The following is a 27,171-nucleotide window of genomic DNA, read 5'->3' on the forward strand; positions in this document are numbered from 1 at the left end:
TAGTAGACCCTAATTACCAGTATACTGTATACTGCTTGTCTTAACAAGACCCAGTGCCTTACGACAGGCATCATGATGCATTGCTAAAATGATGGATGAGAGCCATGTATTCCCCATTCCAGATGGTATGGTGCACCCTTCAGAAGTTGTTAGAAGCTAAAATATCAGGACAATTCTGAAAGGTGTTGTCTGGCAAGAGCAGGTGTGGTTCACATAGCCTTCAATTCCACTGACTCCAAGAATGACTAGTCCCTACACCATGCAATAAAATTACTGTATACAGCATCAACCGTGCAAAAGATTTTTCAAGAGTTAATCACTGTAGCATTCACGGCACTATATAGAGATATGTGTCTAGTTTACAAGTTATTGTAACAAAACAAGATTTTTGGAAGTTCATCACTATTCCGATAAGTTAATCTTTAAGCTACTTCAGAAATTGTCACCCCTCTAAGCCATAAAAAACTACAGACTAGCCCTCTCATAGATTTTCAACCAACATGAACTAGACTTGAACGTGAATAAAGATCTACCTACAGTATATGATCAAGCACTTTGTGCAAAATCTATTCCCAAGTGTTCCATCAGACCTAAAGTTGGGACTTTTTAAAAGAATCACTGTACTCCATACCTTTTAAGATAGCCTGACTCTCTCAAGATATTGGTCTCCAAGGCTACTTTCTCCTTTTTCTGGATATGACTGGCACTAAAAGTAGATATTCTGACCTTGCCACTTCTGGCAAAGACCAGATACTCTGACCTGTGAGGTTAGTTAAGATTTCTTTGAGGATAACTAGCCCTTTAAGACCAGGTAACCCTGTTCTTTTCCTGAATGCAGAGTAAAGGAAGTGGAACACTGTACCATGTCTAAAATATAGTCTTGCACTAGTTTTAACAGGTTTTAAGTGTCAGCAGTAGGGGATTCAGCATTATGAAGCTTCATCTGTGGTGGATAACGGGGGAGGGTGGGCTGTGGCACCCTAACAGTACCAGCTAAACTCAGTTGAGTCCCTTGTTAGGCTGGAGGAACGTAGAGAGTAGAGGTCCCCTTTTTTGTTTAGTTTCATTTGTTGATGTCGGCTACCCACCAAAATTGGGGGAAGTGCCTTGGTATATGTATGTATGTAAGTGTCTATTTCAGTCCCCAAGGAGTCAATGATAAGGTTTCCCAGATTCTTTTATCATAATCAATATTTCAACTAATTCATTGAATTCAACATTCTTCACTATTATATGGCTAACGTGAAGAGTTTATTCTGTATGAATATATTGAGCCTTATTCAATGCAGTATGTTATGTCTTAAAAAAATTAGTGATAAACTGAAAATTTTACAATGGTCCAAATCTCCTTTAAAAGGTTTCTTTCCAATACATGATGCATGTACTGGGTTAAACACTGGACAGCTGAATTTGTTTGACTGTCAGTGTTCTTTTGCTTGTCTGTATTCTGAGATTGGGTCTTGCGGCTTATTTATCGAATATTCAAAGGTCAAACGAGCAGGATAAATTTATCAATTAACCAGATCCCAATGAGACTATAGTCCATTTCTTTTAGCGATGCATATCTGCACCGACTCGCGGCGGTGTCCTTTTAGCTCGGAAAAGTTTCCTGATCGCTGATTGGTTAGAATTATCTTGTCCAACCAATCAGCGATCCGGAAACTTTTCCGAGCTAAAAGGGCACCGCTGCGAGTCGGTGCAAATATGCATCGCTAAAAGAAATGGACTATAGGATTTTTGTATCCGCGCAATAGGGCATACATGCTTACAATAATAATAATAAGTTTATTAAAAAAGAAACGATGTTATTAAGTACTGTGAGTAGTCAGACCTTACCATTCAGAGTAAGGTGATAGAGACTGATAAATGCTGAAAAAAACTATAATACTGTAATTGCTTCACCTTTAATGACTCTCCTAGATCCATTGTTTTTTCAAATTACTAAAGAACTTTCACATTTCAGCACTGAGAGAAAAGACAAAAGTTATAGTATTCTTAAGTAATCAACACCAAATTGAAAAAAAAAAAATAAAAAATAAAATAAAAATAAATCATTACACAAGGGATGGAAAATTCTTTTACACAGCAGTATCAGTCTCAGCTAACTCTTCCCTATTGATAAATGAGAACAGTATGCTGAGCTTTAGTTGGTTTTATACACCTCGATGTTTTTCATCCAAGCATATTCACAACCATGTAAGTGTGAAGGCATCTTCAACTGGAAGGACACAAAAGCACTAAATCAGTGGTTCCCAAACTGGGGGGCGCGGCCCACTAGGGGGGCGTGAGGACAATACAATGGGGGCGTGAAATCATCTGCTCGAAATTACTTGTTTAATAGAATAATAAAATCATTAAAAGAACAAATATCTGTCATTACATACATGCATCCATCTCACTAAGTTTGACCAGAAATTGTGCCTTAGTCTCATAAGTATTTCCAAATATTATATGCCATGTTTTCAAATTATCTATTCTTAAAATTGCAACTCAATTTTGCCAATTTGCTAATGTTCAAACTTTTTTTTGCTCACTTTGAACCAAATGTTTCTTTTTTAGTTACTGGAATGTACTATTTGTTTGAGTGGCTTTCATTATTAAAATGTAGTACAAACAGAAATCTGTTTTCCCATACAATGCTAAGAAGTAAATGTAAGAATCATTTCATATAAAAAAAAAGAGGAGTGGGGGCGTACGGGTCTACTGGAAGCAAAAAGGGGGCGTCAGGTAAGATAGTTTGGTGGGAACCACTGCACTAAATGATATAAAACCAAATACAGTGCAGCACGCTCAAATGTATGACAGGGGAGAGGAAGCTGAGACTTAACACTTATGCAAAGGAATTCTATAGCCCAGGGGTAATACTGCACAGTAATGGATTTTGTCATTATCATACTACAGGTATATAATTTTTGTAATGCTTCATCTTACCTTTTGGATTTTTCATTTTTATTGATTTCTCATTTTCCAACTTATTACATTACAGTACAACCAATCTAAATTAAATTGGAAGTAAAATAAAATAATCTGCACACACCAATCAAAGAAAATCATTGTAAATTTTTTTTAGACACGTGAATTTACCTTCGCAGTAGATACCAGACATATACAATAAGTATTACACTTTACTCCATGACCTAATTATCTTTGTTTTATAAGGGGGGTCTCTCTCTCTCTCTCTCTCTCTCTCTCTCTCTCTCTCTCTCTCTCTCTCCCCACACATACAAATATCTTACTACTGTATCTGTTTATCTGCTAGAACATTCCTCTTTATTTGCAAGGGGGGAATATTTTTTTTCTTTTTTTTAACTTTTTACAAATCTATTTTTCACATGAGTATGACATCTAAAATATAATTTCCGTTGCCTTTACAACCACAAGTTTTACAGTTGAAGGGGGATCTTTCTTTGGCTCTGGAAGACAGGATAGTAATCCTGGTTTCTAAAAGTCTGCTTCTTTGTTTTTGTTTAATCCTAGTTTCTATAAGTCTGCTTCTTAATTGCTTTTGTCAACTTTTATTTTTTAAGCCCTGTCCATGAACAATTTTCTAAATTGGTTACAAACGATCAACCGTGTACGGCGTAAGTGAATCCACGGTTGACCTATCTGCGGATAATATCAGGCAGAGTACATTTATATAAAATCTTGTGTACTGATTCCATATATTACAATAATACATTTCACTTCTCATTGTTTTTCAATATATCTAAATAGAATACAAACAGTTTCCCTTGCAATTAGGCAACTAAACCTTTTTTGTCCAATATCACAAATTTTAATATGAATTTGTGTTTTTCCCGATCAGAAAAACCCGAGTCCTTTAATAGGGGTAAAACTTCAGCAAAGCTGGACTAGCCATTTACACTTTTAACGAGATAAACAAAGTTGCCTGTTAAGTGTCCCGCCTACCCAACAACTCTTACTTTGGCCTTCAATATAGAACTTGTGAGGTGGTTAAAGTAAGCAATGAAACTTAAAGTACTAGGTTTGTATAGTTACGAAAAATACAAATTATCATTAAATATTTGTTATTTATTCCTACACGAATACAGACCATTTGCAACACGTTCTTAGAATAAATCTCATTCGTAACTCAAGGACTTTACACAAAAAAGGGAGAAAACCGAAGAGTAAAACCGCCAGACATCAACCTTCTAAACAATATCGCAACCTAGCTTAAAAGAGATGCTTCTTGTTTGGCAAGAGAGCTAGGTTGGCAATAAGACGATGAGAAAATATGGAAAGACCAAGCATAAACTAGGAGTTACTCTTGACAGAATTCTTAGCTTTAAAGAACACAAACAACCTCAAGAAAAAAAAACTAACACAAACACCAACCTGCTCAGCAAATTAGTCAACACCTGCTGGGAAGTAGATACAGAAACCCTTTAAAAAAACCACTCTAGCAGTCTGCTATTCTACTACAGAATATTATTCATCAATGTGGGAAAGCTCATGCCATGCAAAGAAATTGAATCCAGAGTTTAATGGAACCTGTCGAATAAACACTGGCACATTAAAGGCAACCCCCCTACCACCTCTATCGACAGCCATTATTGCACCACTTAAAATTTGACATGATAATATTAACAAATAAGAAAAGGTCAAACAGATATATAATCGAAGGCATTAACTTCCAAGGACAGCAGGCAACAAGATGTCATATAAATTCAAGAAAAACCTTCATGGAAGTGGAGGGTCCCGAACATCAAAACCATGCTGCCTATAGATTGAAGTGGAGGGAGAGTGACTAATTCAACAAACGAAGCACCACCTGACTGTAGTGAACTCCTACCTTGTGGAGCATCCCTCAACAGAAAGGAATAGACCACCTTAAATACAGTAAAGCAAGATCCAAGGTCGGGAAAAAAGGAGGTAAGATTTCAGAAGGGACATGTCATCATTGCTGATTGCTAGAGGTGAATCACTCCAGACCACGGACATCCTCTGCTGCTGCCAACTGGGTCCTGCATAATCTGATGTAGATCTACTAGAAGCAAATGAGAGCACCATCCACTGGATAAATGAGTGGTGCGATAAGATATGAATGGCTAAGGATAATGTTATCCAGACTCCTATGGGTAAGTTCACATAGGCAGGGACTGGCAGAGGTTCTGTCATACCAGACTCCTACCTTGAGGACTAGCGTCACTAACAGGTTCTTCCTGAAAGTTAGGGTAGCCCCTCGATATCCTTAACTTTGTGTGTTCAAACCAGGATGGTTCTTCCAGATTCTCATTGGATCAGTATGTCTGAAGGTGCAAGACACACAAGAAGCAATGTTCTTGGATATCTTCCTCTTTACCATTTCCGCATGGAAAAGCTCTAGGTGCTCCACAAGGGGACCCGAATTCTCTAAGAAACCTCACCATGTCCTGACAGGACAAAGGAGAGAGTAATCTGAGGCTTGTGCATAACCTAGGGGTCAAATCCTACCTAATGCCCACTCAAGGGTATAGGAGGGTCCGCTTGAGAGACCTGAAGCTACCAAGTGCCATCAGAAAAGGACTAGCTCATGGTGAGGGAAGATCCATTTGAAGCTACTTCCTAAACCCGGGCTGATCCTCAAATGGGGGAAGGATCCAAGATCTCTAGTTTGACATCTGGATAAGTGGGTGGCAGCCTTCTACCTAGAGACTGAGGGAAACTCCCTAGACAATGGAAGATAAGGAGAAGCACAATCCACTGCAGAGGCTCCAACCCAAGAAGTATCTCCTCTACGATATTACTAGCAGAAGATGGGCAGTTCTACCGGTGCTTCAAAGAGAAGTATCGCCAAATCAGAATACCACCGACTGTGTGGCACTTGGGAGATGGCAGGGCATCCTGAAACATCATCCACAGTTTGTTGAGTAATCGATACACAAGGTAACTAGGCAGTAAGAGTTGGGTATCCAAAAGTAACTGGTGAATTGGAAGTTGTCCTAAATGCTGCCAAGGTCCCTGGAAGTGGAGAACATTATACTTGTGGAAGTTCTTGATCAACCGAGAGGTGAATGGGTCCTTTGATAGCGATTCCTGAAGCACAGGAAGCATTTCTGCCGAGCACAAAAGAGAGGGCCTCACTGATCTTACTCCGTACCCCTGCCGATTGTGTGGTTTGAATATTCCTCAAGTTTAGAATGGATTTTGTGTACAGATCTATAATGCTGTCATCTGCTCAGGTGCATACCTGCTTGCCCAATCAAAATGGATTTTTGAAAGTCTTTTTTTCACTTGTAAACGTAATTCATGAAGGTGGTGGTGGTGTTCTTCAGTGCTACCAGGAGACTTATCAAGCCCTACTGGGAAGTTAACATCAAAGCATTAATTGGACTTCCAGTACAGTAGTTTAATTGCTGGCTGCTTACCAATGATGCTTCCAACAACCCTGGATCGATCACAGGTGTGGAAGCTCGTGAAGACCAAACCGAGGCAAGCCTCAAGACATTGTTATCGTCATGCTGGAAGTTCTTGGTCGTGTGGGAGTGACTGTGGTACTTCCCCACAATTGCTCTTACAAATATAAATGTTATCAGCATAATTCAGTCCTTTATCTTCAGCCTGGCCATGTAGCTGGGTTATTGATTAAAGGAGTCTCACATCATGGAAAATGGTCAATTGTCTGTCCTGAAGTACTACTTCCAGGAAGTATATAGGCAAAGTATATTATCTAGAAACCCCAAGAGGTAAATCTTGATCGAGTAGGCACCACAATGGGCACGAGATAAACATTCTGAACTCTGGCTTTGAACTGATAATTAGAACCCTGAAGATGTGATACTTCCGTCAGACTGAAGGATGGGTATCCAGATGTATGTATCCTTCAGGTTCACTGAGTACGAGAAGTCTGTTTCCTGACAGAAGACCGTACACTACTTGCTGTCTTCCTCTTAAACGCAAAGATTAGACTGTAAAGACTTGGAGAGAGAATCATCTGAAAACTTGAGTACGTTCCTCTTCCTAGTATTCTTTAGGACCCAAAAGCCTACTGGTAAGCTGGCTGCAGCATCATAAAGGTCCTTGCCTTCTGCTTGGGATGATTGTCTGAATGTCAAGTTACGGGTTAAAGTGAGGTATACAACTGTAACCAACCAGTGGTCAAACAGGAAGTGGCTTCCATGGAAGCAGACTTAATGTCTGAGAACTATGCGGCCCTTTGCCTGAGCTAAATCAATAGACAGCGGCGAGTGTGTCACCAAGCACTTCAGGAACATCCAAAAGTAGGAGGAATGGTGGCTTTTGCCAACGTTCTGACCAGTGGTGCTCGGTACCAACAATGCTCATGTTTATTTTCGTAAGAACCTAGCACAGGTAGCAAGTGCATGATCACTTGAACCATGTACCAATATCTTCTCGGGGGATTAATTCATTCATGATACATATCATCTTACTTGGAAAACAAGACAAGAACCTACTAGGATCCCTACCCCAGCGGGAATGTTCTAAGCACATCACTGTCACTCCCATGGGAAGGGATTCGGTTGAAGTCACGCAATCGGTCTTCCTGAACTTCTTTGATAACTCCTTCTCTAAATAGTTTCTCAAAAAATCCTTCCTCCACTAAGAACACAAGCCCGTTAGTCTGCAAACAGAATGGAGCAATCCCATGAATAGGAAGAACGGACGAATTTTGACCGGTCTCATTCGGCAACTGAACTGTTTCTGGCTCGCATGCTTCATGCTTCCGTGGCAAAATGCAGTCACTAGACGCATCATGCAAGTGCCCATCTTTGGTTGGAGAGGATGCATAGCAAATACCACGCGAGCCCAATTTACTATTTATTTCCTTGTACAATTTTGAGATCGGACCTGAGAACTCACCGGTTCCAGTTCCTTTTGCAAGAATGAGTTAGAAGATCTTGGCGTGCATCTGAGAAACTTTCTAACTTTTAAAGATTTATGGGCTGGAAGTGCTGAGAATGCATAAACGAACACGTTCCCTGGTGTCTTGAAAGCCACAATCACAGGAAGAATGAGAGCATGTTCCGACTGTGTGGTTACCTATCACATGGCTCTCAATCAAACGACGCTCTCACAAGGAAAGAGACCTCATCAGTAGAGCCAGATAAAAGGTGTTTAGCACATCCCGAGATCTACACAAACTGAAGGAAAGAAGGGCGGCACCCATTCCCTAGACACTCGGAAGTGGAACTTCTGCCGTCAGAGCACCAGCCATGTCTAAAGAAAACCAACTTCCTTAAGTTCACGTAGTTGTCGTCTTCATTGTAAGGCGACCCATACACAAGGGATAGAAGAGCAACAGACATGGTGCTAGGCAGGAATAAGTACGTTGGATAATGGCATGTACGACAGAAAATCGTCACACAGAGGCAACACTGCTTATACCGTACTTGGCTTATTTCAATAATATCCCTCAAACACAACTGTCTGCAAGAGCAATTATTCAATCTAAAAGAAAAAGAAAAAGCTTAAAACGAACAGATGAGGACACCAAGAAGTGTGTGTGTAATGTCCAGCAGCTGAAGTCCAGGTGAGTGTTGTTTCACCTGTCGAATGGGCACGGCCTACCTGACACCCAACAGGCAACTATGTTTACTTAGTTAAAAGTTTAAACAACTGTTGAAGCTTTGCTGAGGTCCCACTCTTATTAAAGGATGATGGTTTATTATTCGAGCGGGAACAAACTGTATTGCAATGTCACGTTATGCTTGAGCAAATAATGCGGTCTTCAAAAATATATGCATGATAAAGAAATACAAAGTACAGGCACTCTACTCAAAATTACGCTAATGAAACTAAACGCATGCCAAGTATTTGCAGCACTGATACAGATAGCTAATCTTGAACAATATATTGCACTTTAACCCTTTTACCCCCAGGCTCTTTGGAAATTTCCAACCCTTAACCCTCAAGGGGTTATTTTTTCCCCAGCACATTTTGCAGTACATTTCTTTAAAATTGCTCTAACAGCCTTAATTTTTGTCATAGAGAGGTCAGGTTGGTCTCATTCTCTTGGAAAATGCCTGAAGTTTCTCAAAAAAAATTGTCAAAAATATGCAAAAAAAAAATTTAAATAGCAGTTTTTTGCAAGGACGTACCGGTACGTCCATGGGGGTGAAAGGGTTAAAATACTTTGTTCAGAACTTATTACAACCACAAAGTTTTAATTATAAATTATGAAAATTACATATGTTTACATTTAATGGCTGTATTTTTTCCCCAATAATAATCAATAGAAAAATAAGTTCTGAACATAACTTCAATTCAGCGCCTACTATACAGCCAATATCAATACGTTGCAAAAGCCTGACTATAGTCGCCTACTTTCATTTCAATTTACATCAATGACCATACAAAGGTCAATTCAATTACTGTACAGTTGAATCATACTTGTAACATTAAAGTTGACAACTTGTAATAGAAACCAAACCACCAACATAAGCCATGATATTGGCTGTTATGTTCATCCCCAGCTTAGACAATTGCACTCGACAGATTTTACATTTTACTCAATTTTACTGTATCGGTCAGTATATATAACATTCCTACTTTTCCTTTTATTTTGCTTAAAAACAAGCTATGAGCACAAACAAGATCAGAACCTTATCCTATGAATAATTCCTAGCACTTCAGCACTAGTGTAAAAGGAATAAAACAATAGCTGGACAATCAAAACTAAGTACAGTACTTTACAACAAATTACTGTATATGAACATGTAGAATTAAGATTACAAAGATGAGTAACATACAGCATCACCTCCAATTATAAATACTTAAAATAGAATGAGTCTAAAAAAGAGCGGCAGTAAATTCATATTACTATTTCTGTAAAATATGTTAGAAATTAAAATAGGGAAAGCTTTCAAGAACTTGCTCAAATTTCTTTTTCAATATGAGTAGGTGTTAAATACAATACTGTACTTACAAAGTCAAAATATAAATTTAAACAATGTTTACGTTTACTAAGTCAACAGGCAAAACCCTGTTTCCAAAATATTCAAGTGATCCCATTGTTTTCTGAAGGTAAACAAAACAAGCAAATCTTCCAGATCGCCTAATTGGTAATTCTGCATCTCACATGTTCTGACAATTGGCAGGTTGGGTACATGGAACATGGGTTGCTGTATGCAACCGTGTTACCTGAACAGGAAGAGGAGACGCAACGGCGCCATCAGATGTGGCTAGAGAAGTATCCTCAGTATTAGGAGAATCAGGTTTATAAAATTCTTATTGAAATGTCTCGGTACTAAGACATTAGCAAATCTATCATCTTGGGTAAAAGACTATTTCCTTGCATTAAATGTCTCAATCAATGTATTCACGGGTTGTTGTGGCCTGATTGGTAACGTCTCTGCCTGGTGTTTGCCAATTAGGGGTTCGAGTCCTGCTCAGACTCGTTATTGCCATTAGTGTCTGCAACCTTACCATCCTTGTGAGCTAAGGGGGAGCTTATAGGTCTATCTGCTGAGTCATCAGCAGCCAATGCCTGGCCTTCCCTGGTCCTAGCTTGGGTGGATAGGAGGCTTGGGCACTAATCATATAATATATGGTCAGTCTCTAGGGTATTTTCCTGCTTGCTAGGGCAATGTCACTGTTCCTTGGCTCTGCCATTCATGAGTGGCCTTTAAACCTTTAAATTTTTTTTTTCCAAATTTGATTCAAAAATGCATTATTTTCCATATGAAAATGATAAGCCTTTTTGTGTTCACTTATTCTTATGAGAGTAACATTCTACAATCCCCACAAGGTATCTCACATACTGAACTCCTATGTTAACGTTATTCTTTGGATAACTATTGTTGTGGATGAAGTTTCTAATTCCATTTTAATAGTTGAAAATCCAAAATTTTAAAAAATTATACTTTCCTCAACTATACAAACATGAATCATTTGACAGGAGTATAATTTTAGCGAAGCTGGAGACTCTGCTATCAAAACTCATAACAAAGTGTCGGACACTGAGTGGCCACTTCTGACTAGATGCAGAAGCAAATCTCTCATTAGCTATGGTCAGTAGCTCTCCTAGGAGGACACTCCAAAATCAAACCATTGGTCTCTAGACTTGAGTAGTGCCATAACCTCTGTACCATAGTCTTCCACTGTCTTAGGTTAGAGTTCTCTTGCTTGAGGGTACACTCGGGCACACTAATCTATCTAATTTCTCTGCCTCTTGTTTTGTTAAAGTTTTTATAGTTTATACAGGAAATAATTTATTTAATGTTGTTACTGTTCTTAAAATATTTTATTTTCCTGTTTCCTTTCTGCACTGGGCTATTTTCCCTGTTGGGGCCCCTGGGCTTATAGCATCCTGCTTTTCCAACTAGAGTTGTAGCTTAGCAAGTAATAATAACAATAATAATAATAATAATAATAATAATAATAATGAGGGTAGAATGCAGCAATCGTTGAGCTCCCTGAGAAGAGACTATCGTGCACACTTGGGTAGTGGTAGCCTGACCGAAGCACAGGGCTTCAAACTGGTACACTATTCTATCAAAATCAATACGGAGAAACTACCTGCAGGGGAGGGCTTGGATCCAAAAGTACAGATTCTTTGGGCCTACGGTAACAGAGGTCTTCTTATGACGGACCATACATTACTTGTCTTCCTCCCAAATGGTGTCTGGGGAACAATTTGACCAAAGTGGAGAGACTGATGACCAGTCTTCAGTTGTTCCCAATTGACTTCTCCATCCATTGGAGTAGATTGCCAGAGTCTGCAGAACCCTCTCAGACAATGGAGGGCGTAGTAATCGTCCAAAAGGGCTTCTACTCACCTGTTACTTGCTGTGTCAGTGTCGTTTACCCAAAATCTAGACAGGCATACCTCGACTCACAGCAACTTTAGTAAGAGTATACTTTAATGTTCCCCTACCCAACAGCCTGGAATGGTCAGGTTGAGGGTGAAAAGGGAGGAGTGATATCAGTGCATTTCTAGGAGAAGAGGAGACTGAAGGAGCTAAACTGGAACTGTATGTCACAGAAGGCTTATTTAGCTCTAGCTTAAAGGTGTGATGGAATTTCTGGAATTGTTGCCTTTGAAGGGCCTTAACTCTTTGAAGGTACCTGGTCTATGGAAGAGGGACTCCTGTCTCACTTTCTTCCACTTTTCCATCCTGGCATCTGCTTTCTTTCGTGAGGATAGAAATAAAACAACTCCTTACATGGGAATAAATATTGCTGTAATTACCTCCACCCATACAGAAGTATATACACTTTCAGATGCAATTGCACAGGAGAAATAGACTAAGGGCCATTTACAAGAGGTAGGACCAAGTCAATTTCCAACTGAGTCTCACCTCGGCAATCACCCATCTCCAAAATATCTTGACTAGCTGGGATGAAGAGATGTCCTGTCAGTAACAAAGAGAAGCAGCTAGCCCTTCCTACTTATGACTAGAAGCAGCAAGCCCTTCCTGCTTGGGACAAATAGTAGTCATCCCTGCCTGATAGTGAAGAGCGTAGTCACCCGTTCCTGCTTGTGACAAGTAGTAGTCAGCCCTTCCTGCTTGTGACGAGTGGTAGTCAGCCCTTCCTACCCTCCCATTGGCAGTTTCCAAATTCTGTGAGAAACAGAATTTGCTGTCTCACCCAGATGACACACCTGAATTATCTTTTTGAGCCCAAATAACTCATCAACTCACCATTTAAGAATTCCTCATTTTCTCTGCCTTCCAGCCTGTTTCCCTTATTCATAACTTTTTATTTATATTGATTTGGGTCAGTGGAAACAAACAGGAAATAACTTATTTTTCTTGTAAATAAGTTTGTTGATAAACATATTCTGAGTGAGTTTCTTCTTACATTCATTTCCCATATTTCAATTCTTCAACCAGTTAGAAAGAACCAGTAACAATTAGTGAATCATGACAAAAGGTCTAATGCCATTAACTGCTCAAGGCCTGGGCCGCCTCGTATCATTGAATAATCTCAGACTGGGAAAACACATTACATAACCCAGTCTCAGAGCATGGAAAGATCTTAATCCGATGGTGTAAAACATTGAGAAGATGGTGACAGGTGCCCTGTGACTCGAACGTCACAAGTACTTGAAGAGTATGCGAGCAGGGTTCGATCGCATGACGTTCGATGTGTGGGCGTCCAATTCTAAGTTGTCTGATTGTGAAGGTCAAGGAGCATGGAGAACAATCTCGGTTCTTGGGAGGAGACCTGGCACGTGAAACCCATGCACGAGGATAATGGTCTTGTGGTGCACCGTCTCAGTGGGTGTGATATGCTGGAAACAGGAGACTAGAATGTTTATGATGTTGTCTACCTAAATCTATGGAACTCTCTAAAGAAGGAAAAGGACGAGGGCAGTATCCTTCATCCAAATTGAGGAGTGTGTGCTCGGTCTCATATGAGATTGAGGAGTAGAACATTTCTTTCTGCTACAGGTTAATTTTTAGCAAGAAACCACTCCCCCACCCAACCCCCTAAGACTGGATATAAGTGCAGGAGCAGTCAGGACTGGTGTTTCTTCCCATCAAGAGACATCTCTCAGCATGCATCAGTTCCCTCTCTCTATAGATCATTCAGGCAAGCAATAGAAGGGCAACCCCCATCATCCCAACCAGCAGTGCATGTGCTCCACTTTGAACGAGAGTTGTGAGTGACAGTTTTTCTTCTTGTTATAGGACAACTCTTGACACTTCTCCTGGTACAAGACTGAGCACAGGTAAAAGGTGTGAACACCCATACCAAATACCCTGACAGTTCCCGAGTTTTGTGTCGATATTTCTTCTCACTTTGGAACTCACAGTATTCACTTTGAAAGGGAGGCTTCTGGTACCAGTAACTCTCCCAGAAAAGTTGGAGTCACGCATATGCGACTCATACCAGTCTTTCTACATCTTGTTCTTCTGGTAGTATCATCCAAGACTCTAACATAGGTAAGGCAGAGGGAGAACTTGAAATTTACCTTCTACAGGGCTGCACAGGCTGGTGATGGCGCTCCCACAGGGAGACAGACTACAGCAAGTGATGTGCCATTAGTGCCTTTACAGGAACAGGAAGATACAGAAGGTAACAAGGGCAGCAGCCCACCCTTTCACATTTAGCAAAAGCAAACCCTCCTTCCTGCGAGGGAGTACACTGATGTCTACGGAGTACAAACCTCCTTAGGATTATATTGTCGTTATCATCATAAGGCCCCACTAGAAAGGGAATAAACAGCAAATGCAATGCAGTCAAAAAGGAAAAAAAATTGTGGATATCAGAAAGTTGTACAGAAAACTGTCAACACAGGTGCAGTTATTGGGAAACAACTGCAAATCCTTTCTACTTCTTAAATATCTCTAGTACACGGCAATCTGCAAACACTTTTTTCTGAAAAAAAAAAAAAAAAGTGGCTGCTCAGTGGTGTGTCCACCCGACAGACCACCGAGGGCTTTCCAGCTACCCAACAGTAACTACCATCACCTTATCATAAATTTTAACACCAGAGGTCCAGCTTTGCCTGAAGAATATTCCTATTAAAGGACAAAGGTGTGTACTGTATTAGTGTAGGAGCAAAATAAAATTACCTAAAAAGATAATTCACTAATGACTTTATCTTGACATTTCAATAAGAATTTTAACCCTTTTACCCCCAGGCTATTTGGAAATTTCCAACCCTTAACCACCAGGGGGTTATTTTTTTCCCAGCACATTTTGCAGCATATTTCTTTTAAATTGCTCTAACAGCCTTAATTTTTGTCATAGAGAGGTCAGGTTGGTCTCATTCTCTTGGAAAATGCCTGAATTTTCTCAAAATATCAAAAATATGAAAAAAAGATTTTTTATAGCATTTTTTTGCAAGGACATACGGGTACGTCCATGGGGGTAAAGGGATGGCTTTTGTGAAACGTACCAGTACGTCCTTTGGGGGTAAAAGGGTTAATAAACCTAATTCCCCTAATACCAACATCACTTCTCTAGTCACATTTGAGGTTGCGGTTGCCTCTATTCTTCCTGTTCAGGTATATGGTTGCATGCAGCAGCCGTTGTTGTAGGTGCCAAACATGCCAATTGTCAGAACATGCGGGATGAGGAACTAGCGATCAAGAAGGTTGATTGTTTTGGCCTCAGGAAAACAAGATCACCAGAATCTTCTAGAACAACAATTTGCCTACCGACTTAGTAAACGTAAGCATTACTTAAATTCTTTAGTTGACTTCGTAAGTACTGTACTGTAGTTTTAACACTTATAAAGACTAAAAGTAGAATTTAGTAGATTCTTGAAAGCTTTTTTTACTTCAATTTTCAATATATTTAACAGATGTAATACTATGGATTTGCTCCCTTATCAACTTAAATCTTATAAAGAAAAAAGGGGAGACTAATAAACTGTGGTGGAGACCTACACAATAACAATAAAGATATGATAAAACTACTAATTTATTCACAGCATTTGATCTGGTTCTGCAACAACTGAGAACAGGTGCCCCCAAAATCATCTTTCCGTGATTAAACAAATCCTTTACTTTCTAACTTCAACAGGTTACATACAACGCCGAAGTAAGTGCCAATATAGAATATTTATACAACACTGCAGAATGTCATTTCATGGACTTTTGTAAAATAAAATGTGTAACACTGCCTCCCACTCCAGAACACACTTAAGAGCATTCTCACAATAGTACTTCAAAACAGTAAGATATACTATACTGTCTAATATTACGATGGCCAACTGAACTGACTTAGTACAATTGGCCAGTATTTCAAAGTTCACTTGTATTTCATTAGTAGTACTACTGTGATACACAACCACTACTACATAGGACTTCACAGTGTAACTACAAATTCATCAAGTTTCAAACACCGTATAGAATGCATAACGAGCATCTTCGCTTCCTTATCAACCACTAAAATATCAGGTGCAATCAAATACCACATAAAATCAGACAAAAGGTATCGCTCTTTATTCTTACCTACTGTATATATACAATGGGATCCTCTATTCATCAGAATACACTCAATGTTGAGTACCGGTTATCAAGAGAATCCCATTTCAGTTACCTAATTGTGATTATTGTATTCAGAAATAATAAAAAAATTTAGAAAGAAAAATAAAAGACAATGGAAATTGGCCACCTTACCTTCATTCACCCTCATCTTCTTTTCTGCAGGCTCAACTATATCCGTTTCACCATTCACCTGTAAAGGTAAAATTTCTTTAAAAATTGAGTACCACTATCGTATATACTAAATCAAGAAAATCCTGTCAATATCCCAAATTTTCAATCGGAGAGAAATTTGTATTTTTCACAACTATACAAACCTTAGTCCTTTACATATGAGAATGATAACAGCAAAGCTGGAATACAGCAGTTAAAATTTTATAATGAGATGTAGGTGGTTAGCAGCAGGGTTTCTACTTGCTCACTGAGAAGTCACTTTGATTGCAGCTGAGACTTTCTAAAGGGTTAGTGATGGGGAAAAGTACGAGTAAAGGACTCGGGTATGTAGTTAGAAAAAATACAAATTACCTCCAAACTTATCATTTGTTCCAGCACAAATAAAAACACCATCGTCCTTTACATAGGAGACTCTTCATTAGGCAGGATTCCCAGGTCCCACTGAACCGGACTTAGCTTTAGTCTTCCCAGGGTACTAGTTTCTCACGGGAAGCCAAGTGCTCTACCAACCACTGCCACTCTTCCAGCGGCCTTGGGGAACCCTGAAGCTACTCCCTGCTGCTTGGTTAGTCTGTCCTCTGAGGGGAAGGCCCTGGCAGCCACAATGTCCAGGTCCATACCCAAGTACACCATCCTGATGGTGGAAATCATCTAAGACTTATCCCTATCCAAGATGATCCCACTTCCTTGCAAACTGATAGCAGCTAGTTCCACTGCCTCTAAGGTTCCCTTGAAGAGGGATGAAGCAACTTGCTGTACAGATACCACACGAGACATTCCTTGCCTCAGGGCCCATGGCAACACTAGGGAGAATAACTGCGGGACTGTGGACAGACTGAAGCAAAGGGTCTTGAACTGAAAAGTCCTTTATTTCCACCTTATTTGTATGTAGGCTATTCCCTGCAGTAAAAGGTCAATGACCCTGCGAATCCATGCTGAGATTGTGTTCTTGGTGACCCTCCTCTTGGTCGTTCCTGTGCTGACGATTAGTGCAGCAACACGAGGACGGGCTGCGGCTGTTCTAGAGGTACAGCCTTAAACTCCTTGCTGGGCATAGTAAGAGATGGTCTGGGTCATCTGTTACAGTACGGAGACTACAAATCCGGATGGAGTCAAATCGAGGATCCGCTACTCCCGGGCTTTGAGTCTTGGCAATAAACTCAGGGACGAATCTGAATGTTACCTCTCACCATCCCCTTGAATGGGCAATGTCGTATGAGAGACCATGAAGTTTGCTGACTCGCTTGGCCGAGGCCAAAGATAGCAGGAACACCGTCTTCCAAGTCAGGTGGCGATCTGCTGCCTGGCGTCATAGTTCATAAGGAGGTCTCTTAAGAGACCTGAGAACTCGAACCACGTTCCATGGGGGGAGGTCTCACTTCTGACTGGGGTCAGGTAAGTTCATAACACCGTTCTAGCGATGAAGAAATGTCCATTCCTTTCAGTCTGAAGGCAAGGCTTAAGGCTGAGCGATAGCCTTTCACTGCCGAGACTGTTACGCGCATTTCTTCACGCAAATACATGAGGAACTCTGCTATAGCTGGAATAGTGGCATCAAGTGGAGAGATACCCCTTCCACGACACCACAGAAGACTTTCACTTTGCCTGGTAGACTGCTGCTGATGATTTTCGCAGGTGTCCAGACATCCTGAATGCAACTTGTTGCGAAAATCCTATCTCAGAGGATATGCTGGATAGTCTCCAGACGTGAAGTTGTAGCAAAGCTACGGCTTTGTGGAAGATGGTGGCATGTGGTTGTTTGAGTAGATTGTGTCGTGCAGGGAGTTCTCAAGGAGGCCCCATTAAGAGTTGCCGCAGGTCCGGAAACCATTCTGAGTGATGCCATAGTGGAGCTATGAGAGTCATTGAAAGATTGACCAATGTCCTGATCTTGTCGAGTACCTTCCTCATCAGACAGAACGGGAGAAAGGCGTAAACGTCGATGTTGTCCAACCGTTGTTGGAAAGCATCTTGCCAAAGAGCATTGGGGTCTGGGACTAGGAAACAATACAGCGGGAGCCTTAAGTTCAGGGCCGTTGCGAAGAGGTCTACAGTCGGAGAACCCAACAAAGTCAGGACTTTGTTGGCTACTAGATGATCCAAAGACCACTCGGTACTCACTATCTCTCTGACATGCTCTGCTCAGGTTGTCGGCGAGCACATTCCTTTTTCCCAGAATGAAGCGTGCCGATAGTGGCATCAAGTGGATTTCGGCCCATCTCAGTATCTCTACTGCTAGATGGGATAGTTGCTGCGAAAAAGTACCTCCTTGTTTGTTGATGTAGGCCACTACTGTGGTGTTGTCACTCATCACCACAACAGAGTGGCTTCCCAGGAACTGTTGAAGGGCCAGAAAGATGGCCTTCATCTCTTATGAGATTTATGTGGAGGTGCTTTTCTGACTCTGACCAGAGGCCTGAGGTCGTGGTGCAGCACGTGGGCCCCCCACCCTTTTTTTGAAGTGTCTGAAAACAGCATCAAATATGAGGGGAGGACGCGAAGGTCCACTCCCTTTCGTAGATTCTCGTCTGTCACCCTCCACTGGAGGTCTGTCAGTTCCACAGATCCCATGGCGATCTGGATGTCCGTGGAGTCGTGTGCTTGATTACACCGGGACTTGAGTCGCCACTGGAGGGATCTCATCCTGAGGCGACTATTGGGAACTAGACGGGCCAGCGATGAAAGGTGACCGAGAAGATGTAGCCACGATTGGGCTGGAAGTTCTTCTCGTCTGAGAAAAGGTTTTGCGACCTTTCTCAGCCTTGCTATCCTGTCGTCAGTTGGAAGGCTTTGTGAAGGTGTATACAATCATGCCTAAGTATACCAGTCTTTGATTGGGAAGCAGAGAGGACTGATCGAGATTTATAATGACCCCCAAATCCTGGCAGTTTCAGAAGTTTGTCTCGGTGTTGAAGAAGGGTTGACACCAAGTCTGCTAGGATTAGCCAGTTGTCCAGATAACGGATGAGACGGATGACCATCCTGTGTGCTCCAGATGACACTATGGTAACCACTCTGGTGAAGACTTGTGGTGCTGTGAAAAGACCGAAGCACAGCACCTTGAACTGGTATATTCTGTTGTCTGGGCTGAATCTCAAGTACTTCCTTGAAGACGGATGGACTGGGACCTGAAAGTACACGTCCTTTAGGTCCAGTGTGCACATGAAGTCTTGCGGTCTTACTGCTAGTCTGACCATGTCTGCCGTCTCCATGCTGAACGAAGTTTGTTTGACAAACTTGTTCAGAGCTGAGAGGTCGATGACTGGTCTCCAGTCTCCAGATGCCTTCTTTACAAGAAAGAGTCAACTGAAGAAGCCTGTGGATCAGTCGAGGGCCTCTTGGAGAGCACCCTTCTTCAACAGGGTCTGGACTTCTGCCCAAAGGCCTGGCCCCCTTGCGAATCCCATGTCAAAGGAGTTCAATGACAATGGATTCCTGGTCAGGGGAGGTAGAGAGGTTATGAACGGGACGCGATATCCTAGACTGATCACGGAGTGTGTCCAGGAAAAGGCGACGAGTTCCTTCCACCTGTTTGCGCAACTTTTTTTGTAGGCATCCCCCCACTGGTGGAAATGCAGGGGACTGCCTATCCTAGCGTTTGCGGCCTCGGCTGCTCCCTCTAGGATTTTTCCCTCCCGTGGAAGACTTTTTGCCTTTCCTGTCCTTGACAAGAAAGGGCTTAGACTACGTTGTCTTTGCTGCAGTTTTTGTCGTCATTGTGGTCTTGGTTGGATGGGACTGCTGTGGTGCTGGAGGTTTATAGGGCTTATATGTTAAAGCCCTATGGAGGAGGAAGGAGGTTTATAGGGCTTATATGTTAAAGCCCTATGGAGGAGGGAGTCTTGATGAGACTTCCTCCACCTCTCAGCAGCATGTTCCACATCATTAGGCTCAAACAGATTGGACCCCTCTATGGAGGAATGTCTGAGCCTATTGATCTCGACACTAGAGACCTTCTGGTGGAACCTCTCAGCTACTGCATCTCGACGTTTCAAGATGATATTTGCCCACAAGTTCGAGACTTGGTGGGCAAGAAACTCGATCGTGCGAGTACCTGAGAGTAGGAAGGTTTCCGTAGCTTTCCTGGTACGTTCCTTGGAGAAATCCTCAGATCGTATCAGGATACCTCACTCTTCGTGACCTTCTACTGATTAAGGATCCCGGCTGCCGAGAACGAGACCTGCCGGTTGGAAAGTCTCTCAAGAGGATTCCCCTGGTTAGCTCTTCCAGCGAGTGGTGGAGAGGAAGAGCTGAACTGGGCTCCTCCAGGATCTCAAAGTGCCTCCTCTGCTGTACAGAGGTGGGAGGAGCTTGTTCGTGGAACCAGAACGGTTGGAGGAGGCAAACTCGGAGAGCTGCTGGGCGATCTTGTCCCTAGTACTCTTAACCCCTTGAGACCAGGGCAGGGCTGCACTGGTCTTTGAGGGTTTTTGAGTACCAAAGACGCGGTCTAGGACCGTGTCTTTGCCCTCTTGAGGGGGGATTTCTGGGTCGGAAAACCTGTTGAGAACCCTCATTAGAGTCAGAACCTGCCAAAATGCATGTTCTGACTCCTGCTGGTCTCCTCCTGCTGTAGGACTTGCAGCGAAGTCTCCTTCTGTCCCCAGAGGCTCTTCTTGGGGAGAGTCGCGGACATTCCCTGAGTGGCTGGCTGGCTCCATTCTAGCCCTAGTGGAGGACTTTGGCATGGTTTTGGAGTATTTGGATTCCTTCCGGGGAAGGAGGTAAGACTCCAACATCGATGTGTGTGGCATGTCCCTTCTGTTCTCAGACTGCCGGGAACTCTCTGCGTGAAGACAGATTTCCTCCATTGGTGCGATGGGGGCGAGTCTCTCTTCGTGTGGTTCCCTAGGTGACGGCAGATCTTTGTCCGACAGGGATGGAGAGTTTGTCTGAGGAACAAGAGGAACTTGCCTCGATGGCCTGCATGGAGTCAGCTTCGCCCTTGGGGAAGTGACCACGTCAGAAACTCCTCTTTTCCTCTTCAAAGGGGTAGAGGAAGCCATGGTTCCATGCCTTTGATCTAGAGCTATAGGTCGCTCTGATGAGCGATCAGACAGGACAAGCTTGAAAGCCAGGGTTATGGCTCTGATTAAGGCACTGAACCAGGGCTACTGGCTGACAGACGCACTGTCAGACAGATCCCCTCAAGGGAAAGAGACTGAAGGTTCCCTGGGAGGAGTTACTGGAATAGGTGGGTTCGCCTTAGAAGGTAGCTTAGGGATCCTGAACCCCTCTGCACGAAATTGTTTCCCTTCTCCCACAATGCGCGATGGTATGCGCTTGCGGGGAGGGGAATGAGGCGATGGCGACCTTGCCGGACGACGTGCCTGTTGGTGGGCATGCTCGCACGAGGGAAAATAACGGTGCTCACGCGAGGGAGAATACTGGTGCTCGCGCGTGGGAGAATGTTGGCGCGCCTCCGTAGGAGAGTGTGCGCTCGTGCGCATGGCTCACGCATGTGGTTTTGGGAGTAGGTGTGTGTGCGTGCGCATGGCGCGTGCACGGGGTCTGGCGAGCAGGTGGGGGCAGCAACATGGTTGTCGCCTCACCTACAAACTTGTGCACAAGAGAGTGATGGCACGCAGGTTTTTTCTGGCGCGTTAGTTGGCGTGCAAGATGGTGCATAGGAGAGAGCAGGTGATGTGGGGGGCACATGTTGGCACGCAGGTAACTGGCATGTAGGAGAGAATTGGCGCACAGGAGAGTGCTGGCGCGTAGGAGATTATAGGCGCAGGGTGCATAGGTGCAGGAGAGCGCAAGTGCGCTGTGGTGTGCTGGCGCGTAGGCGACCCTAGGCGTGTGCGCAGGTGATCGTGGGCGCGTGTGCATGGCGTGCAGGAAAGCGCTGAAAACCAGGAGACTGATGGCGCGTGAGTGCATGTCGGCGCGCAAACGCGTGAGGCTGCTGCCCTCTGTGAGGGCGAGCAGGATAAGTGGTGCGCCGAAGCGTTGTGGATTGACGAGCTGCTGGCGAGTTCTGGTTAGGGCACGTAGGCGCGTGGTGCGCAGGGCGAGAGTGATGGCACACAGTAGCGCACTTTGGAGGAGCTTTATTAGGCTCATACTGAAACGGTGATGGAAGGTCGGCAGGTCTGTTGGATGGATGGTCGATGTATCCTTTAAAACACACTCAGTCTAAGAAAAAAGAGAAAACAAAATAGCGTTAATGGCTGCACGACCGTTCACCATCCGAGCCGAAAGCAAAGTGAGCTCAATCATAGGTGTGAGGGGGAGTGGTAGCAAGTTACCCTCCCTACCCCCCCCCTAACTAGAGGTGTGGGTAGTTAACCCTCGTTAAAAATTAATGGCTCGTCATTTCAGCTACGCTGAAAACGATACCCCTATTAAATAGCATGGTTTGTATTCCAGTTATGGAACAAATGGCATGTAGTCGTGTTTCCACAGATGAGCACAACTGCAAACAGCAAGGATGAATAAAGCGAGATCAGATGAGGAGTGCGATTGTGAATAGAACAGATGGCACTCTCATAGGAGCATCAACAGCGAATATATGAGATGGCACTCTCAAAGTGAACAATAGTAACACACCAATTTAAAACTAATGGGGGCAAGCAAAGTACCTTGTAATCTTGCTCTCTTTTTCCATCCTTGGTGAAAGATTAGGCAACTTTCATAAGGGAAGAAAAACAGGAGGAGTGAATTATAATGTAAATCCTATCAGTCTTAAACGACTCATCATACAATAGGGTAAAAAGAAGAGCGGCACCCGATTTCTCTTTCGATAAGTGTAAACTAAGTCGGCTAACTGTGTGCCTTAACAGGAGACCTAGCAAATTTTGATGCTTGAACAGACACTCATACAAGATTACTTTCCCTCTGTTCAGGAAGCGTCAAGAACTAGGCTGAATGTGTGCGGAAGTCGCGGCCTGGTGCGCATCCTTACCAGTTACCCCATGTCAACCTGGGAAACAAGTGGACACATGCACATCGACAATGCTCTGGCATAAAAGTGACTTACATGCAATTCCTATATAGACAGCATGCTCAGATAAGAGCTCCTATCAACAATAACTCACCAATCATCAAAACCCTGTGTGTAATTGCAATCATACACTCAAGACATGTAAGGAAACTTCTCCCCTTGAGGAGCAAGCGTGGATCTGTGGGATTGCAAGAAGCTTTCATTATGCACATTAATTTAAGTGTGCAAGTGGAAACGTGCTGTTGTTGTGCACCCCACTTTATAAGGAGCACGGTGACCACAGACAAAGTCTGGAGAGGCAAGGTTGTTCAATCTAATCAGGAACGTGCATGTGAAGCAGTGCTTTCATCAGCATCAGAAAAATTAAAGCCCAAACACCTTGTGCGCTCAGACACATTGCCAACGAGGGTGCACTAAGAGGACACACCGCTCTGAAGATATGCGAAGGCGAGTGCACTCCTCATACATAGGAGACTGATGGTGTTTCTTCAGACAAGGAGATCTTGTTCCTCCCAATATCTTCTTTAGAGAACTCTCAGAGGGTTGGTCAATCAAGGACGTATGTCCCAAGGACAAAATATCAACAGGCTACTTCGAATCAGACATTGTCGAGTACAATAGGATAATTCGGCACTAAAGAAGCATTATTCATCTTCAAGGATTATGTGCCAAGGCTAACTTCCCTCTGAATGGATTACATTACAGTACTGTATACAGTAATCTCAGGAAAGGTCAGAAGCATATACATACACACGCTAAAAAGAAAAAGAAAGGATATAAGTAAAGAGAAGTTCTAGAGAAGCTGACAGCAAGTTGGTATCAGTCAGCGGCAGAAATCAAAGTGACAAACTTTATAAGTTTTAACTGCCGAGTTCCAGCTGCACTTGAATCAATCTCCTATTAATGGACAGTGGTTGGTATGCATTTAAGAATACTGTATGTATATATTACTTTTAAATTTGTGATTTGTTCCTACACATATACAAAACCATAGTCCACTAACCAATAAAATGCGTCAATGTCATTATAAAAGTGCAGTGTTACGGGTATCTAAATAAAAATGCTATGCTTCAGAATGTAATACACAACTTAAGAAGAATATAGCCTGTTGAGGCAGGAGATATCTTTGTTAATACTTGTCAAATAAATCTTCTTTATGGGGAAATTGTTCTTTTATCATGAAAAGTTAAGTAGGGAAAAGGTCGTTACTGTATAATGCATGGGTCGCTGAAGCCTTGGCCAGGTTACTCGATCGTAAAATATCCCCCAAGCTTTGCTTCCTGCCTGACAAAAATAACAAAGGTCGGGCAGATCGGCCGGTGGCGCAAGCTTGGAAATTTAGTGATGTTCAGACTTATGTTTTCACTAATCCCAACAGCCTACATTCTTACCCCCTTGTTAAGATTGTAGTTCGTTGGGACACATCCTGGAATTATGCTGAACCCCTAATTTGTTATACAGTACTGTATATACAACCAAAGGTTAGGATAGGCAATATCTAGTTAAAATGTTAAAGAGGATTAAGCCACTGTCAATCAGCCCACCCAAAACTAACCTTTCTTTTCCATGTGCTTGTCGGTCTGCTTTGTTGGCCACGTGATTTAAGAACTTTTAACACCCTGCCGCCACCCAAGATTGACCTGACCAGGCCTCTGAGGTCGGCCTTTCCAACACTAACTGCCGTGATGGACAAACATACCGGTATGTCCCATAGTTTTTCTTTAAGTGATGTGGTTGAATTTATTACTCATATCGATCACCTTGTTGATTTGAAGACAATCGTGTATAATTGGAGGTGCAATTGTCATAAAATATTTACATCTAGGGAATCCTGAGTAACATTTTTATCACAGTTTTGTTACGATATAATTTAGAGTGCTGCCCATTGCTTTTATTGGTTAGAGAGAGATTTATTTGTCATTTTCATTTACTTTATCATGATTGAAGGATTTATTTTTTTATTTCGTTTTTAATTTGTGACCTGGGAAGGGGTCCGGGGGCTTGGGCCCGGCTAGTGGTTGTGACCTGGGAACTTATAGGTTAGGTTAGGTGGGTTTGTTAGGTTCTGTTGCCTTTTACAAATTTTCCTAGGGGTTGTGACTTGTGGGGCTTGCCCCCTCTAATGGTTGTGACCTGGGGACTAATAGGTTAGGTTAGGTGGGTTTGTTAGGTTCTGTTGCCTATTACAAAGTTTGCTAGGGGTTGTGACCTGGGAAGGGGTCCAGGGGGCTTGCCCCGGCTAGGGGTTGTGACCTGGGAACTAATAGGTTAGGTTACATGGGTTTGTTAGGTTCTGTTGCCTATTACAAATTTCGCTAGGGGATGTGACCTGGGAAGGGGTCCTGGGGCTTGGCCCCGGCTAGGGGTTGTGACATGGAAAATACTAGGATAGGTTAGATTGGTTTTTGAACACCCAAAGTCCCAGGCTCCCACCTCTGTCAAGAAGGAGTTTTCCAACGTGCTCATACAGTGTTCCTAGTATGTAAAACGTTGGGACAAACGAGTGAAATTTCAGTTATTTGATATCGTATGAAATTCAAAGCACAAAACTAGGGTGTTCTTGGTGTTCCAACACATTTTTTGTTGGCTATTCTTGCAGGTTTCTGACATTCATCCGCTGAGTGGTCCTACTACGTATATTGTTGGGACAGGCATTTACAAAACTAGTGGTCAGTAATATTTTATTCGGTTATAATTTCCATGAGAAAAAAAAAGCAGAATTCCGACGTTTTTTACTCTATTTTCTGGCGATCCCAACCCCGTCCCAACAAACTGCAAAGGCTTCCACAACTCTACTAATTCCTTAGTAACTACTTCGTGCATGCAGTATACAAATATTTTTCCCTCAACCTCTTTATTATATTGTTATAAACCATCAAAGTTAAGTTCATAGCACTACGTGGCATTTTGTCAGATGAATAGAGTCCTTTCAATGACGTCACTGGGAATCGCCGGCGGCCATGCTGGAGGACATACAAAGCGAAAACATGGCAGCTGCTACAGCGAATATGGACAATGAGAGCGACTTTGTCAAATAATTGTCGGATGATAAGCGTTTTTACAAGCAGAAACTCGATCTAATTGATGGCCTAGATCCATACCAGATGCAGAATTCATTCAGTCAAAATATTGAGGATTTTCACAGTATTTCATACATTGATATGGTGAACTACTTGGTACTGTCGGCCAACCCAGAACATGAGTGGGCATACATTTCCATTGAATAATCTGCCTCCAGAATTCGTTGTTTTTCCCTTTAATGCTTTTAAGTCCAAAATTAGATAAACACTGGGCCAATGAAGAGAGTGTTTATAATTATAAAGCTAATATTGATAATTTAGCCTAACCTTGTGTATTATAATTTTTGATTGTCAAAATGTATGTAAAAGTTTTGCATTATAATGTCAAATCTTTCAGTTCATGCCTAAACATTGTGTTTGTGTTTGGTTACAAATGCTATAATTTCTTATATACATATAAACACATGATGGACAAACTCTATTGTAATGCTCTTGGATGATCGTTTTGCCTCCTTGCAATTAAATGCGCAAGTTTAATTATTTTTTCAATGTTTCATATATAAGCTGAAGACCCCTTCGGGTTAAACCAGCTTTCAGATATTATTATTATTTATAATCAATGTTTATTCATCACATAGGCCTGTATGTCTGCACAATTTAATACACAAATTAAAATAAATATAAATATACACTTAATTATATATAGGCATGAGCACCTTGACGAAATAGAGACCTAGGTAAGTAGCCTTTGTTAATATAGCCAATATGGGCGCTTTTAATTTTTGTTTTGAAAATCTGAGATGCCCCTTTGATGTTTAAAAATTGAGATGCCCCCTCCCCCACACACACTACACACTGAACTGACGATGATACTTGTCAAGTCACCTATGCGATCGGATATAGCATGTTTACACAGGAATAATGATACTTTTAGGGCCTGGCCGAGACTGACCTGATATGAAATGATCAGAACAAATACGTGCATAGGGTAGTGAGGATTCACGTAGATCAGCCCGTGATATTCTGGTCAACCACAAGTCACGTCTGCACTTGGATAATTCCTCTGTATCTTTGTCCTGATTCTGAATAACTGCCGGTATGCGGTAGAAACTTTTGTCATCTCTTTGTCCTCGATTCCCACAGC

General features: G+C 42.2%; 1 protein-coding gene across 5 annotated transcripts in view; it reads right to left on the bottom strand.

The window, feature by feature from the left end:
* Window positions 1-27,171, bottom strand: part of hfp (Poly(U)-binding-splicing factor hfp) — an 85,671-nt gene that overhangs the window by 52,156 nt on the left and 6,344 nt on the right. For all 5 annotated transcript variants that reach the window (XM_068379667.1, XM_068379662.1, XM_068379672.1 and 2 more), the window contains exon 2: window positions 16,023-16,080. In XM_068379667.1, the coding sequence (XP_068235768.1) occupies window positions 16,023-16,080 (58 nt within the window). The remainder of the gene's footprint in view (window positions 1-16,022; window positions 16,081-27,171) is intronic.

This window comes from Palaemon carinicauda, chromosome 1, assembly GCF_036898095.1.
Source record: "Palaemon carinicauda isolate YSFRI2023 chromosome 1, ASM3689809v2, whole genome shotgun sequence".
NCBI lineage: Eukaryota > Metazoa > Arthropoda > Malacostraca > Decapoda > Palaemonidae > Palaemon > Palaemon carinicauda.